Source organism: Xenia sp. Carnegie-2017, unplaced genomic scaffold (genome assembly GCF_021976095.1).
Source record: "Xenia sp. Carnegie-2017 unplaced genomic scaffold, XeniaSp_v1 HiC_scaffold_16, whole genome shotgun sequence".
NCBI lineage: Eukaryota > Metazoa > Cnidaria > Anthozoa > Malacalcyonacea > Xeniidae > Xenia > Xenia sp. Carnegie-2017.
Genome location: NW_025813469.1, coordinates 10,350,057 through 10,368,630, shown reverse-complemented (window position 1 = coordinate 10,368,630; position 18,574 = coordinate 10,350,057). Strand labels below are relative to the sequence as shown.

Here is an 18,574-nt window from a genome sequence, read left to right as displayed (position 1 = left end):
ATTATCTCAATCACGGCTTTGTCGGCTGACGCCAAAAAATGGAGGAAATGCTCTATTTCCGCTGAGATTTACCGAAGTTCTCTCCCCCTAAAGAAAGAGAGAGAGGGAGGCACCTTGGAAATTTTATGTTTTCCTTACTATAAGTTGTGTATCATACTATCGTAAGAAATATCACTCAAATTTGACATAAAATCCTTAAAACTGAACTTCTGTTCAATGAAAAGAAAAGATGGATGAAAATATAGCGTTCTTAAAACATCAACACAAACGCGGTGAATTAATAATAATCTTTAGTAATATACTGGTTATTCATATTTAAAGATCAGATCTCCCATGACAACAATTGAATCCCATGTTAAAACAGCACAACATAAGGACCTCTTTTCCAACATGATGGTGAGACTGTGATCTTAGCTGTCCTACTGTCATACATGAAAACACTTTTATGCTTCTCTATCCTCTTTCGAACTCCAAAAATAACAACTTGATCTCTTTATCGAACGGTTGCCATTCTAGTCAATGGATGAGATAATGGAGGCATTTTTTTCATGGGCAATTTCTTTACTTTCACAAATCTGGACAGTTGTCTTTATGTCATTGAACTTCCTGTTGGTTTCGAAACTAATCTTTGCAGCAATGTTAAGCGGAAAAAAGAAAAATACAAACATTTAATAAAAGAGCAGAGTCATCGTTTCAGACATGTTAAACTAATCAATCGCTTTAAAAATACATTATGGGTGTCTTTGCCAATGAGTGCTCTAGTTTCTTAATTATGTTCGATAAAATTGGCATGGAGAAGAAACATCAAAAATACTGCAAAAGAATTATCTCTATAATTTTAGCATGTTCAGATTTTAGTAGTTAAAGTCATTATTCATTATCTTCATTACGTCATTAGTAATTACTTTTTGGTTGTGATTCAACTAAGATTTGTTTTTGATTTCTTTTCAAGTATCGCAAAGTTTTTGTTTGCGTCAAACAAATAAAGTATGGTCATCGTGCCAGTTAAGATTGCCAAAAAATATTTTCAACTTTACTGTTCGCTACATAAACAATTCTTTACCAACAAGGAAAAACTTCACAAAATGGGCTTACTTGTCTTCACTAGATAGTACCTTCTATCTTAAACTGAAACCCTATTTATGTCATTGCTGGCCTTTTCTTAGCGATATTTGCAGTTGTAAATGTATGAATGATTCAATTAAAAATCATATTGTAATTACTAACACATATATTCATAACAAAAAATCCGATAAATATGGTCAATTCGGTTTCTCGTATAATCTTCTCAATTCAATCTATTGGTTTCAATTTATCGACAATGCAGCAGTAATAACCAGCAAGAAGTCAGAAACCAAAAATCTTTTCACTCGCTTTCAACTTTGCTGCAACTGGTCTAGTATGGTAATTCGAGTTGATACATTGACTTTGAAATGTCAAACAATCAGCACCAAAACGAATTGAGGTCCACTCTTACTAAGCTGGTGGTCGAATGTAACACCCGAGAATATAACCTAAAAACAAAATTGCTCTCAATACTCGATGCGTTTTTCGTAAACTATGGCATTTCACCATCGCAACCCTTTTAAAAACCTGGATATCCGATCCCATTGTCCACCAATACACACGCAAATAGTTAGAAATACCAATATCAGAAACCCTAGGTAACGTCTATCTGAGCTATTCCGAAATTGGTCTTAACGTCACTCAACCATCCACTACATTCACTCAATGGCAATGCACTATTCTAAACACTTTAAAAACAATACATTAAAAACATCCGGCATTTTTGTAACTCAACAAATAATCATACTAATATTCAACATGATCAATATAAAACAGCAAAGGAAGTTTCATGGTCCTTTCAAAATCAACAAGTAGACAAACTTCGAAATCAACTACAGTGTCAAAGTCCAGCATTTCAAAATTTCTTTACGAAAACAATTACAACGTGGTCGTGAAGACGAACTAAATAAAGCATTTGCGATAAAATACTAGAAAGATTTTGCAAATGTTAGGAGTGTAAAACCTGAAGCTCACTTGTACATGATTATTGTAATTGGTTTCTTATTTTAGGCCGTGAGCAATTTTGCGAAGACTTTTTTTTGGCTGAAACTCACGTTCAGTAAACCATCAATCAATCATTGATCAATCAACCACTAAACAAACTGAGAACGGTATAAGGTCCATGAAATAATCACTTTTGCTTCAAATGCTTTTCAAACTACACTTATATTACACAAACGTCGTTCATTTATAACACAAATATTCACCATACTCAAAACGAATGTGAAAACATCGTGACAACATCGTGAAAACATCGTGAAAACATCGTGAGAAGCATTTTTGACTATATTTTGTATACGTACTTTCATTGACAGCCTGTACATGCGTACTTTCCACGCCGATGTCAACAGGATTGCTCTCTCTTGAATAAATACGCTTTATGCGGTAAAGACTCAAAGCAACGAGCACACAAAACACGAAGACACCTGCCAAGACAACACCAACGACAGCTCCAGTTGAAACTAAAAACATAAATCATGTAGATACATTAAGGCTTCTGCGATTTTGGGGGAATTATATACAACTTTGTAAGACGTATTCGTACAGCAAAGTTTTTCACACGACTGTTGGCTTTTTACATTCATAAAAATACACTTTGTCTTAAAAAACAAAACGCAAAGATTTATAAACGAAAAACTATAGATTGCTGCATAAAATAAATAGTATTTTTACGAAACGCATGCAAGGAAGTTTACTGCATTGACACGTAGGCCATCGTCTCCCAAAAGAATGGAATAACTGAATAAGGCCTCTCAATGCAAAGCTATAGAGCTACTTTTAGATTCAACAAACAATTTGTTCCGTTTTATGAGAGACACGTTTTTATCAAGATATAAAACGGGTCTTCATGTCACTGCATGGCTACAACAGACCATCAGCAGGATCAACAAAACGTTAAAAATGCTTTCTTTGCGGCATCTGTGGTGTGATGTTTCTGCGCTCACGTCTATCTGTTTGACTTCTGAAAATTCCCCATCGTCGCAGTTCAACAATAACTAGGTATATGCTCTTTAATAGACACTCAACTATGCCAACTTCGCATTTTATTATGGCTGCCAATTCTACTTGTCTTTTTAAAAAACTCTTGGGAACAAATGAAACAGCCGATTACAATTCAAAAAATGTCGCTTAGCAACCTTTTACTTAGAATATGACTGCCATAAAAAAACAAGTCTACTTGAGATAACAAAATATGTATAAAAACAACACGCAAAAAAAACTGTTAATTTTCGATGTGGTTTAGAAAGATGACTTGTTTTTCGGACTTTATTTGTTGCTTTGCTTTTTTAAATTGTCGGCTGAAAATGGTTTTTGGTTTCTAGTGTACTTTGTGTACATATCCTGAAAAAACGGTTTCCTCGGTAACTCTAGATATCGAGAATTGACAGTTCAGCAAGCTGACAGTGAGTAGTATTTATATCTTAATATTCGTGCAACAAAAGATATACAGACAAACTTTTTTATTAAGCGAGCAAAATGTTCCACCATTTGCATCTTCGTGGAAGTAGCTGAAAAGGAAAGAGCTCAACTTATGTCAATTTGAATAGGCAGAATTTATGATTTACTTGCTTTCACATGAAAGGATACAATCACCAAAGTCTGTTGCTCTGGTTCTCACTTTAAAACCCTACACTGACTCAACAACAATATGTAATCTATTGCACAAATTTGGACACTGTGCATCCTATGATACTGTAGTTCGAAATGAAACTGGCTTAGCAATACAAAGAATGGAAACAAAGAAACCTGTTCCCAAGATTTTTGACCAGGGATATTTACTGTTGCAGTTAGGCACAATATTGAAAAGGAAAAAGAAACTGTGTCTATAGAAGAGGTACAACTCATCACATAGCGTCATATTAGTGTAACCCTTAAGTCAGAATTCCAACATCAATCAGCTACTCCTAACATAAATAGTTTGCAGAGAATGTTTGAAATAAAGCCCATTCATGTTCATCATTACGATCTTAAACGTCGCTAAAGTCCCTTGAGATATCCGTTGGTACGTCTACCATTAAAGTGTTTATGCAACGAATTTTGACCCCTCTTTTTTTCCATTAGACAATAATCCACAGCGCTAGATTTAATTTGATGTATAAACAAATATTTTCAGCTTACTAGAAGTTAGTTAATTTTATTGCTGAATGTCCGGACCTAATGTGCGAACTTTTCAAGTGGCCATGTTAATAAGTTATGACGTCATTAGTGAAACACGTTTTGTTTACGAACTATTGATTTATGAGGCCGACGACACATTCCTACTCGTTTTTTGCTCGAAAATGACTCCTGCTCAACTAGTTTTTATAATATGCTAATATCAGTATTTTAGAAACTTGCAGATGGCTGGAAATACAGCCTTTTACAGATATTTTATTGGAAACATTCTCTGTAGTGTAAATCTAGATTTGAAATATAAATGATAACTCTGTAACAATGCGACTTATTTCGGTGTTTTTTTGTTAGTCTCACGATTCATGAAAAAATCGCTTAAAGAAAAAATTACAGGAAAATCGCATTGAGCTCGACCATATTTGATGGGCTTGGATCACATGCTTTTAATAGCTTCACAGAAATAACACAATAGTAATGGAATGTCACTAGAGAGTAGCAACAAGAAAAATACCGAATTACATACATAAAAAAGAGAATAAGAATTTCCATAAGACAATGTGCGCAAGTTTAAAGAATATAGAGGCATTATTAAAAGAAAACAGTACTGCTCCTTGATAAATAGGTCGGGCTCTTAAAGTTATTATTTGGCTCAAATATTTATCAGATGTAAAAATCATCTAATAGCTGTAGGCAACATAAGAATCATTCCATATGTCATGTTTATACAACAATATATAGAGAATCCGGGCGAGTTTTTCTAAATTATCATTGAATGCCTTTTTGATTTATCATACTAATCATACAATGGGGAAACGTTTTTACGTTCAGGATGATATATGTACATAGGGTAGATGCGAAAAGATTTATAATAAAACGTTAGAGACAATAAAATAGTTTTGCTTCGAATACCTCTCTATTTACTGGCTAGAAATAAAAGAGCTTAAGAACTCCGACCTTTTTATCCCACGAAAACATGTGTGTAAAAGGACAGTGGACTATGCAACGACAAGCAAAGCACCTCCTTGCATCAATAGCTTGCGATCAGGAAACAGAGCAAACTATTAAAAGAGATACTAAATCTACTGGAGGTCTCCGGGGCATTTCGCTAAATTGCGGTTGGATTTCTTTGGGTGTAGAAACAACCCAATTTTGACAATTAGTGAACAGTAGTCGTAACATTACAAGCACAATTAGTATAGGCATTGCCCTGCAAATAGAAATCATCAGTATAACCAGATGATCATGTCCTTTTTTTCAGGATGTTGTGTGGATTGGTTCAAATAGTTTTGTGATTTTCCTAAGAACACTACAATGACCATTATATTAATAAAACTACGCACTTATAGCAGAAATTTGCAATTTTTTACCAACAGGTATCACTGGCAAGGAGTAACAGGCGTCTCTTAAATTCATCGAGGCCACACAACAATTAGGTGTCATTAGTTTAATAATAGATCACAGCGTGATCACCATTTTGAAATGGTGATCTGCAACAAAAGTAAAAACAGATGTTTCAGGTTAAGAATCATACGAAAAAGGCCATCTTTTAGAGCTCACAAAGATTGGTGTGATAAACTTAAACAATACATGGTATGAGGGAACAATATAGCAACAATCTTAGCAAGAACTTGAGATATTTAAACTTCAGTCACTTCCTTCACTGATGCATTGAATTGGCATTGACCAATTTGACCAAAAAATGTAGGGAGGGTGTCCCTCAAACAACTCAAGTTCAAAACTTTGACAATACTCAAAATTTCAGGATCAGAAGTAAGTTTGATTCATTCATGCAAAAATTGAGAGAATTTCTATGCTTGGAAATAACCAACTCGATTGTTTAAGTCAATTATCAGATTAAAATATAATGCCCATGAAAGCTCACCATGGAAATTACTTAAGTCCTGGTTCCCCTGGTGGTGCTATTGACCATGAGGTGATAGCCTTGGAAACTATGGTTCGTTGCATCGCTATGGTCTCCTTCTGCATAAAAATGTCGCAGTGGAGGCACATTGTCATTTTGCCAAGAATACCCATTGACTAATTTTCTTCAAAGTCTTTAAATTATTGAATTAAGCTTGAAAGTCACCATTAAACAAGTTGATAGTGATCGGTAATTTTTCTGAATAATAGGCCACAAAAGCCTTTTTAAAAATTGGCTACATAACTTCTCTACGATGATGAGACAACTTGGCAAAAGCATGAAGAGGCATGTCAATAACATTCATGTTGAACTGGATGAAATAAAGGGGGATGGTCCATTTGAGTGGCATTATTTCTGCCACTAAAAGCATGTTTGTGGTACAAATTATAGAGCATCCTGCTTTTTCTGAATATTCGCTGTGTGAAAGTTACTTCGTTGGACAAATTTGACAAGGTTAGACAAAAGTGTACAAAAGGTACAATACGACCTGAAAAAGTATCAGGACGTTGAATTGAACCGATCTTGCGTAGCAATTTCTTATCAACAAGTTTTAAGCTCTACGTTTGCATAACTTCGTAACTAAATCGTTATCAACTGCAGTGCACAGTAAGCTCAGCAACCAGATTTGACTACAAGGTAGCTACATCATTTGAAATTCTATATACTATGTGACGATTCACAGCTCTACTGTATGCTTGGTAAGCAGTATCAGCTTTAGATGGAAAAATACCTTTATACTCTGAGGCTTCGAGCTCATTCGCTTAAGAGCGCCTCTCGTTTACAATAGTCATATGTTGCCGCAAACGGTATTATTTTTGCGGTATTAGTTTCAATTTTTGTAACCCGTGAGTTCAACCTCCACACATCAGACTGCGTCATTTTTTAAAAGATAAGAGATTCATCACTTAAGGTATCACGTGTGACGCACCATCAGGCAGGCTTTCGGACAATTCATCCTGATTGCCGTCCACAACGCCGCTAGCTTGAATCTAAAATCACTCAAATTTTTCCGTCAGACAAGACTATTTTGCCGTTCGGAAGATTTTTTCCCCACTAAAGTGCCTCTGATGGGAAGTGCATTCTTTTTTATTTTCATTTCACAGGGGAAATTTTTGCATTGCCAATTTTTAAGCAACCGATGTTGAGCTAAGCCGGCGTGCAATGGTACAAGAAGGCGCGAGCTACGTCGAGCGACTTTGTCACTATGTCAACAATGACGAAATAGATAAGCAATGTAAGCAATAACAGACCATATGTCTGAACTACGATGCGAGATAAAGTGTAAAATCAGAATGTTTAAAATCCTCAACATAAACTTGATTAAACTCATATAAGGAATATATGGTATCCAATGGAAACAATTTACGAGTTTGTGAGGGTAGGGATGGAAGGCAATCCAAATAATTCACGAAAGTACAATCCAAACAATTACAGATAAATAATTCCAAAAAAACCCTTAAAATATGGCACGGAGTTGATTTAACTCATATTTACGAGTTATTTTAAGTCATCTAGACTTCCTTTGACTCAATAGCCTTTACAGGACAACTTTAGGGGTAAAACATATTTTATGTTTTTAAGTTGAGCAAAAGAAGAGTTAGTTGACTCGATCAAAAAAGCCACTTCAATTCCCTAAAAAGAAAAGGTGCAATGTTTATGGACAACATCTAAAAACATAAGATACGACTTACGAGAAGTTTCCTTTATTGTTGTTGATGTTGAGTCGAAAGGAGGTGTTGCTGTGCCATACAAAGTTAAGCGAAATCCAAAGAGAGTACCTGAAAGTAACACATTTTGATCATTTTTGGTAAAACATTCAGTGTCTACTACCATGAGTCGTTTCACTACAGTGATTTATCAGTAACGTGTTACAGCAATTTGAATACAAAAATGTATTGCCATCTGACGCCTTCGTGAATAGCCATAACAAACACTTCATCGCAATACTATTACAGCAAATTTTTAAAACAGCAAAATGTTTTGTAACAGTTAACTGCAAGTGCTAAACAATATGTCCAAAATATATTTATGAAAAAAACATGTTAATACTTTTGCGGTGATTGCCCTAGAGCCGTGTTTGCATTAGCCTGTACAAAGCGACCTGACCTCAACCAAACAAGTCAATCAATCAATCAATCAATCAATCAATCAATCAATCAAAAAGAATTTGCAAATCAATCATGAATACATTTTGCAAAATCATTATCAACCACAATGCAACGCGCAGTAGTTTGTTTACATTCGTGCTAAATATGATAATTCATTCCATCACACGATAATCTTTCTCATAGACTCCTCGTTCAACTTCGACAAGCTGTACGAAGTTTATCAACATACCAAGTTTTGCTCATCCTATTTAAGGCATGTTTTCAACCATTGCGCTTGCCATAGTTTTGAATGATTATTTAATCACCCAAACAAATCTCTTTATAAAAAATATCACTGGCCAGCTCGTGAAAAAAAAAACGCCACAAATTTTTATACATACACAAAAGATGCATAGAATATCAAAAGACTACAGACTGATACAAAGTGATTCAACCAAGAAAATGCCGCTAAGATCATTTGAGCGCGCGTTGCATTGTGGTTGACAACGATCCTTTAAAGCAAAATTAAAACTTGTCATTTGAAATTTGTCTGTTTAGCTTTATACTTATTTCATAATAGAAATAAAGCAGGTGTGCAACCTTCAACCTTCGATCTCGGGCTTGCACTGATCTGCTCTCGAGTTCTACCAAAGGTAACCTAGGTTTGTATAAGCCTGTACAAACACAGTAAACATCTTTTATTTCTTTAATAACAGTTTACTGTAGTATTGTTTTACCAAAGAAAAAATCACATGCAACTTACCAGGCCCGGTACCTTGGGAAGGAAGATCATTTTTGAAAACAACTCGCCATTCCCCTAATGAAGATTCGCCCCAAAAATGGACACTGAGGGTCGTCAAATTCTCGTATCGTTTGTATCCAGCTAAAGCGTCGAAAACACGGTGACCAATAACCTTTGACCTAGTACCTTTAGGTGACGTAATGTAAGCACCAAGGACACCACGTTTAAAATATTCCAAATTAAAGGTAGCAACAACATGCTCCAGATGATATATAATTCCATTATTACATTTAGTGCCATCAATAAGGATGGTGAATGAGGTTGAATCAGCTCTAAAAATGATTGGAAAATACTTAAGAAACTCCTTTTTCTGCGTCTCTCCGTGGAAATGTAGAATAAAAATTCAATAATATTTCACGCCCATAGCTTCAAATATCTGGTTTAAAGAGCCCTAATTCAAAACAATTACCTCAATGGTTGCCTCTCAACATCAACCTCACACATTAATTGAGGTGGCAGAGAATGGTTGAATTTCTCAGCGTTGTTTGCAAACATCAAAGCATCAAGCAATCCGAAGCCGACTCGATTACTCACTGTGAAGATAAAGTATTCCTCATAAAAATCTTTTAGCAAAGGTAATTGTACAGTTACGAGTGCCATTACTAAGAAACATGCACGAGTAAAAACTACAGAAATATAGCGCGAGACCGAAGGAGCTATTTGCAGTCTTTAAAAAACTCACGATTAAATCTTTAGCCTTAATTGCACGAGAAACTATACTATTACTTAAAAAATATATACTTTGAGATATTTCTTGACTGTGCCGCCCAACTCTGTGTCGCTTCGTTACTCTCTATAGCTTCAGAAAAGCCTCGTTATGCGGCCTAACAATAAAAACATTCACCCTAATAACAGTACATGCTGTTTTGTTTTTAGTCTTTGTATTATTTTGTAGTTCTTGAATTTCAAACGATTGCAATTGTGGAAACTTTGTTTTCTTGCAACTGCCGCCATGCATGTTTTCTTTTGAAAAGAAGTTTTTTTGGCTTTTATTGCTTATCAGACAATCAGGTTAAAAGTTTACAGCGCAATTACACTTTCCACAGAAAAATTAAGGTTTTCTAAAGTGCAATTACAGCTTTTCTTCAATTCAATTACAGCTTTTCCACAGAACAATTACAGCTTTTCTACAGTGCAATTACAGCTATTCTACAGAACAATTACAGCTTTTCTAAAGTGCAATTACAGCTTTTCCACAGTTCAATTACAGCTTTTCCACTGTGCAATTACAGCTTTTTACAGTGCAATTACAGCTTTTCTACAGTGCAATTCCTGCTTTTCCACAGAACAATTACAGCTTTTCCACAGAACAATTACAGCTTTTTACAGAACAATTACAGCTTTTCTACAGTGCAATTAAAGCTTTTCCACAGAACAATTACAGCTTTCCTACAGAACAATTACAGCTTTTCTACAGAACAATTACAGCTTTTCTACAGTGCAATTAAAGCTTTTCCACAGAACAATTACAGCTTTTCTACAGTGCAATTACAGCTTTTCTACAGTGCAATTACTGATTTTCCACAGAACAATTACAGCTTTTCAACAGAACAATTACAGCTTTTCTACAGAACAATTACAGCATTTCTACAGTGCAATTACAGCTTTTCTACAGAACAATTACAGCTTTTCTACAGAACAATTACAGCTTTTCTACAGTGCAATTACAGCTTTTCCACAGAACAATTACAGTTTTTCTAAAGTGCAATTACAGCTTTTCTACAGTGCAATTACTGATTTTTTACAGTGCAATTACACATTTTCACAGTACAATTACAGTTAAACTGCATTGCAATAAAGCAATCACAGTGCAGAAATATCTCAAGGTATATTATTAGATATGTCAATTAGTCATACATTCAGACATTATAGACTACGTTGCAGTCAGATTATACAAGTGCGCTCAAAAGTAATCGAACACTTAGTATTTCGAAAACATTTTGCCTTGGGATTTGAACTGATCACAACAACTATTTGTAGTATAGAAAAGTTGACATGACACTTTTCCGTCGTATTCATTGGAATACGCTCTACAACACCATTTATGAGCTATTTACGATAGCCGTGTGCATTAATGAAAATCACTATTTTGGCTTTTATTGCTTATCAGACAATCAGGTTAAAAGTTTACAGCAATCATTAAGATATATTTACCAAGGCAAATTGCACTTTAAACGCTTAAATACGATCATTACTTTTGTATGGAAGGAAAGCTTGCCAATAAAAAACACCCCTGCGCTTGGAGACTATTGACATGTACAAAAAGGCAAAATCTTTTGGAAAATCTTAGTGAAAAGTAATGGTACCTTGAAAACCAGCTTTATTTAAAATTGGTACAACAGATTTATCAATGACGTCCATTCTGCTTGATTTCCTTATGAGATGATGCACAGCACGCCATGTAAGTGACTTCCTAAAGAAGTGAAATGGAAAGTTTTGTTCAAATTGGGATGGTCATACGCTATATTATAAATGCAACATATTTTATTGGTGCATGTTGCAGTAAAGTTAAGGCTAATCCAAGCAGCCACCCCAATGATAGGATCTTTGGAAAGGGCAGCTAAATAACTAAAGCCTAGTTTAAACGACGAACTTTCTATAAATCAAACACATTTAAAACAAAAGATAATAAGGAAATTCATCTCATTTTCTTTTGTCTTTAATGCGTTGGTGCATTTAAAGTTCGACGTTTGAAACAGGCCCAAGTTTCTTCGAAACATAACTATAAAAAAGCCCGTTTCAAAACATGAATATATCTACAAAAATCTGGGTCAAAGTATACCTAGCTTGCAGACCAAGAGCTATTATTCCAGAGACGACAGCCGCTGCACCAGATGTTTGACCAAAAGATGAAGAGCATGCTTGGTCATTGGAAGCAGATGCAGTTTCCTTAGAATAAGAAGCTTATAGAGCACACATTTATAACACATAACCATGCATAACCAATCAGAAGCCGTAAAATTTGGAAATTGAAAAACGAGAGCTTGAGTAATATGCGGCACATCATTTGTGACAAGATAAAAAACCTACCAGATTATCGGCGAAAGCAGCCGTCATAACAGCACTACATGGCTCAGAACTTAGCATTGGTTTTCCGTTTTTGTCCAGAGCAGCAACACCAATTGTGTGAATATTGTTTACAAAACCATTAAAAGCACAGTTGTCGCCAAATAAAACTCCATTTCCAGCTGAGAAAACATACAGCGATCCGCGACCATTTCGTCCCTATATGTAGGAAAAGTTAGTATGTTTACATTTTTTTACGTATGTTAAATTTTATAGATCCCATATTATACATTTACATTACACAGTTTTAAAAATTCTCCGTGCTCACCAATCAAATCAACTTTTTAGAACGTTAATTAGGGGAGTATATATTCATAAATGCAGCTCTGCCCTGCTGATTTCTTTTGTTTGCGATTTTAGTTTCACGATGAATATTTACCCCAATTAGTGTTCTAGTTTCGCCTCTGATATTGACAAATGTCAGATAACAAGTATACAGGAATGATTGATTGGAGGTCTTTGGCAAAGTGGTACACATCCTAATTACTTGTCTGAAGAGTAACTTAATGAGATCTTTGCTTTAAATGGGTCCTGCGTTCTCAAGAGCGTATTAGAAGTTCGCCGTGGTTTACGTAAATCAGTTCGAGATACACACATTTAGCCAGCACTTAATTCGGTTTATTGACATTCTTTGCCATCAACAACAGAAATCAAATGTGAGGAGTCTTATTCATTTGTTCCAACCCCAATTTTCAGATGAAGGTAATAAATCAAAACATCATTCATCTTCTGGTATAATTACCAAATACAACCATCCATAACCTTTCATCTTAATGTAATTTGCCACCTTGTAGCTAATAATGGGAATAACTGACAGCCAGCTTGCAGCTACATGTCATTCTGTCTGCTCTGGTAGAAATCTTAAGGAAGATCATGTAAGATCTTATCAGATCCTAAGGTAAGATCTTATGAAAGATCCTAATAGGATCCTGCATAGAATTATACGTATAAGATCTTACTAAGATCCTTTTAAGATCTTAGTTAAGATTTCTACCAGGGTGACGATTTTGTGGAAATAAAACCGAAATATTGCTATTCTCAATTTATCTTGTTTATAACAAAACGTATTTCTTCGGATTGTGTTTAATCTTATACTTAGTCAAATGGTCATCGAGGTAAAAGATGGTTGAGATAAAGTGGCACTCGTTTATTCATCAAATAGTTACAGGACGACAAAACCTTGGCACAAGTGCAGTTTAGCGGGCACCTTGTGTCGTTACTCAGCAAAAATAACGTTGGCTCACAAAATGAAAAAAGTGGTAAAGTCAAAGCTAGATAAGTTTATGACTGAGAATTATCTCAAAAGTTAAAAACCCTAAATTAACCTTAACCCAATCTCCAGCTCTCAAGCTAACATTTTATTACGTTGTTTTTACTTTTTCACTCAATTATATCATTTCATTTTAAGCTAGTAAAGAGTGAAATGGAATGTTTTGTTGTACAGTCGTGTAGATGTCAGTGTTTTTTGATTTTTAATACTCCGCCTGGCCCACCATTTACAGTCATACATGGCCACAGTGTTCATGGTCAACGCAAAGGGGCTACCGTTGTCCGCTAAACTGCACACAAGCCAAACCCTGTACGTAAGTGTTACCTTTATTACGCCATTTAAGAAAGCACGCCGTGTTAAAGGCCCTGGGCCCTGCACTTTAAAGCCTACGTCAGGTGGACCCCAACTGCAGGAAAAAACATCAATTCCGTGACCATCAAACGGAAACATTGCCCGAGCAAGAACCGAGTCTTCAGGAATACCAGACGATGTTAACTGAATTCCTTGATTCAAACAAAAATGAAACATTTTGGAAACAAACGACCTGTTACGTACGTTAGCCAGCCAGAAAATAAAAAAATTTATCACGTGACTTGCACAAAAATTCATACAGGTGTGATACGTTTTATTTGTAGAGGCATTTTACCGGCAATCTTGGCGTTGTAAGCGATACCAACACCACAGATACCATTGATGGCAGCTCCAGCAATAACACCAGCACAGTTTGTACCATGTCTATAATAACATCACAACGGTTATAACAATGTTTAGTAACTAAAACACAGTTAGTACCATGTCTACAACACTACCACAGTTATAACCATGCCAGTCTATAAGAACACCAGAAAAACTAGTATCATGTCTATAATAACACCAGTAGAGTTATAACCAGTGACGTACCCAGACGTCAAGTCTTAGTTTTGCAATGTAAATTTCAGAAAGTTATCGTTATTTATTTCTATTGAAATCTATTGTTTTTACAATGATTGAAAAGAATAAAATTTGCATAGCAGGACCAAACTGGAAAGCTTGCTACGTCACAGATTATAACCATTCTACAACAGCAACAGCACATTTAGTACCATATTTATACTAATTCTATAGTATCAACACTGCCATATCTATACTAATTCTATAGTATCAACACTGCCATATTTATAATAATAATTTTATAGTATCAACACTGCCATATTTATAATAGTTCTATAGTATCAACACTGCCACATCTATAATAATTCTATAGTATCAAGACTGCCATATCTATAATAATTCTATAGTATTAAGACTGCCATATCTATAATAATTCTATAGTGTCAACACTGCCACATCTATAATAATTCTATAGTATCAATACTGCCATATCTATAATAAGTCTATAGTATCAGCACTGCCATATTTATAATAATACCAACACAGTTAGTATAAAGTCTACAGTGGCACGTGAATGGCTAGCACCCAGTCAGACTATTTGACAAAAGCAAAGATGACGAACCCCATATTGTACGATGAAGCACTGCATTTTGAACATAGACTTTGCTGAGATGAAAAGCTTAAAATACTGTCTTAAACTGAGAGAATATTTAGTATAAAGCAAATTCTGAAAAAGTAAGACATCTTTAGATTGCAAAATATGCATCAAAACAAGACGAGACGTGAACTGTAAATTTTCGACTTTATTTCAAAGTCATCCTCAGACAGATTCTGTTTTGATGCATGTTTTGCAATTTCAAGTTGTCTTGCTTTTTCAGAATTTGCTTTATACTATATTTCTTTAAATTGTCAGCTGGTCATGGTTTTTGAGAAAATATTTACCATGGAGAATAGTGACCACATAACATATAGTTAGATCTAAAATGAAATGGAAATGTTGCAAAACGAAAGCATGCATGTCGATACACAACTTACTACCTATCAGGCATCTAAGACTACACTTTCTCACTGCTTGTTTAGGCATTGCTTAGGTCCTACAAAGGTTGATGCTTGGGGTGTGCACTTTAAGGATATTTTGCTTGATTCTCTCATTCAAATATTGGAAAATTCTCTCTGAGTGATATAGTATGGGAGATTTGCTATACTATGCTGCATTGTGAAAATTAGGCTTGCCTTTTAAATTCATAAACAGAACTCATAAAAAATGCAAGAAAGAATTCCTGAGATACATACTCATCTGTTTTGTTTGGTTCGAGATCGTTGTCTACATAGTCACGACTTAATGAGGGATCCTGTTGTGTAAGATTAAAATATTAAAAAACAGGTTTGAGTTATTTCATCGGCTAATTATGATCACAAGACATTGAATACTAGTTTAATTCTCATTCCAACTGTAACATAGAAACAAGAACAATTTGCTAAGGATAACATAGTTTAACACATTCCATCACCTTCCATATATTAATATCAAAAGATCTTAAATAAATGTCTGACACAAATAAAAAAGCCTATGAGAGGCTCTGATAGCAGTTTATAACTTACATATCGTCCTGCAAACTCCATGTGTGTATACCTTAGTCCTCCATCAACCACAGCAACAGTAACACCATCACCAGTATAGCCCTTCTCCCAGACTTCCTTCACCCTATGATCAGCAACAATACCTCCACTCTATATAATAATCAAACAATTTTACAATATTACTGCAATATGCTAGTTTATCATTACTGTTGCCAATAACAATGATATCATACAAGATATTTTTGCTGTGGCCATCTTGCATCATTAAATAGTGCAGTTCTCTTATTTCTTTTTTGGCTTTTAGGATAAGCATCAATCTAAAGAGAAGCATTAGACATGGGAAAAAAGTGAAAAAGAAAATAAAATTTGCAAATACTTGTAAAACTGATCATTTCCAATGAATCTCCATTCATTTATATTTTATTTCAGGGTACAATAGGTATTTTCTCACTCAAAATTGATTCAACATTTCATGTTTCAAAAACTAAAGTAATAAAATATAGTAATAATGTAAAGTTTGGGATAAGACTAGGGTCAGACTTTAAAAGTTGAAATCATACGTAGCCGGGCATGTAGAGCGGCAAATTTTTTTATGAAATATGAATAAGATTCTATTAAAAAATCACCATTATTATTGCAGAATACATCAAAAGGAATAGATGATTAAAGCCAAATTTCTTTTCCTACAACTTTCATCATTACCTCTGTTTTGTGATTCAATATTTCACTGTTGTTATCATCATAAATTCGTAGAATATTCAACGACTTTCGCTTTGTCGTTGCTTCCTTCTTGTTCTCAGCAAAGCTATAGTAGCCAAGAGCTAGCACCGTAAAACTGACGATAATTCCACATTGTCTGTACATTTTGTCAATTACTAATAAATAAAAACCAAAACCCTACGATGGCCCAGAAAAACACCAAAAACTGCTAAGCATCGTAGGCGTCTTAGCAACACCAACTTCCCTCGTCTGTCGCAGCGTCGCTTCCTCCTTTTATATGTCACTTGTCAAAATCACAAGTCACAGCAACGAGTACTTTGCATATTTCCTGTTAACAGAAATTCCACTTTAAAGGAAATTTGTTAAGGAAGCTTTGATCAAAAAATTGGATTTCTAAGAAAAAATGAAATCAACTAAACCTGAAAAATTTTCCTAAAATCTGACAAAAATCTGAATAATTTTTTAAAAATATTTACTTCATTCCATGTTATATTTTTTACTATAAAAGTGCAAAGCAATTATTATAGGAAATATCATAATCCCGTCAAATTAATTGTCAAATCATGGGTCAAATTCATAGAGTTCTATAATTAACTGGAGCGGCTATTATCTCAATCACGGCTTTAATTCTCGGCTGACGCCTTAAAATGGAGGAAATGCTCTATTTCCGCGGAGATTTACCGAAGTTCACAATTTCTCTCCCCCTAAAGAAAGAGAGAGGAAGGCACCTTGGAAATTTTATGTTTTCCTTACTGAAAGTTGTGTATCATACTATCGTAAGACGTTTGACTCAATTTGACATAATATCCTTACAGCTGAACTTCTGTTCAATGAAAAGAAAGGATGGATGAAAATACAGCGTTCTTAAAACATCAACACGAACGCGGTGAATTAATAATAATCTTTTGTAATATACTGGTTATTCATATTTAAAGATCAGATCTCCTATGAAAACAATTGTATCCCATGTCATATACTGGCATTTCAATGATAAATGTATGAGTAAGGGTCGTCGACAAATACATTTTATCCACGCATCGTGGACTTTCCCTGCAATTATCTGAATCCCCTATCCCCACCCACCCCCCCTAACCCATCGCAGACCAACGAGAAAATGTATTTATAGATGACAAAAAAAGCACATTGTAATTGTCAATAATAATGCAGTGCCCTAACTTAGAAGATATAGAAACCAAGGACGGCGGAACATCGATGAAGGTATATTATTATATAATGTTTTACTTTATTAGTTTCTGTTAAAATCAATCGTGACTTATAGATTATAACATATGAATACAAGAATATGACCCTCCCCCCAAGTATCGATGTTCCGCCGCCAGTAATCAAAACATAAATATTCGTTTATTTTGCCATAACATTCTTGTTGTGAGTATAAATATTGTGAAATATTACTGATTTTTTCGACAATGATATTTATTAAATCAGTTTGCGTCACATTTTTCTTAGAATTGCGGATTCTGGCCACACTCCTTTGCGGACAACGTCCACGATGCATTACGAAATCTATTTGTCGACGACCACTAAAAGTGTTTGGTAAATTGTGAACTAATTTCTGTGTAGGTTATTGGCTTTCTGTCGGTGTTGCAATAATTGTAAATAGCTATATTGCTTGCAAAATGTCCAAGAATGTTACTTATACAGTTCGCTGAGACTAAGAATAAACATTTTACAAGTAATAGTAAGTATCTACACCAAATATACAAAAAACATTTGTATTAAATCAATGTAGATACATTGATACTTAATATCAAATATTCACCATAGTGGATATTTCAAAAAATCATTATACTGAAAATTTTGGTATACATAATACATATTAAATGCAAAAAGCATTATTAATGCAGGAATGTCGATCGGGTTGAAAACGTGAGTTCAGACATTTTTGAACAAGTATTTTTAAACAATATTCTCATGTTTTTTTCACATGTTCTTATTCACAACAATGCATAATCAATGAGTTGTATAAGAATTGAAATACTATTTATTCTTATATTAATTATATTTAGTTTATATATTATATTAATCGATCTTCCATATCCTCATCACCATGCCTACAC

At 34.6% G+C, this 18,574-nt stretch overlaps 1 protein-coding gene across 1 annotated transcript; it reads right to left on the bottom strand.

The window, feature by feature from the left end:
• Positions 1-180: 180 nt before the first annotated feature.
• LOC124436863 (furin-like) lies at positions 181-16,775 on the bottom strand. Its single transcript, XM_046986837.1, has 14 exons — positions 16,479-16,775; positions 16,010-16,093; positions 15,798-15,926; positions 15,489-15,547; positions 13,972-14,060; positions 13,650-13,828; positions 12,020-12,214; positions 11,772-11,878; positions 11,296-11,402; positions 9,399-9,522; positions 8,951-9,261; positions 7,792-7,878; positions 2,370-2,528; positions 181-1,514 (listed from the first exon to the last, which is right to left on the bottom strand). The coding sequence occupies exons 1-14, from the start codon at positions 16,638-16,640 to the stop codon at positions 1,477-1,479; spliced, it is 1,830 nt and encodes a 609-aa protein (XP_046842793.1). The 5' UTR covers positions 16,641-16,775; the 3' UTR covers positions 181-1,476.
• Positions 16,776-18,574: the final 1,799 nt, after the last annotated feature.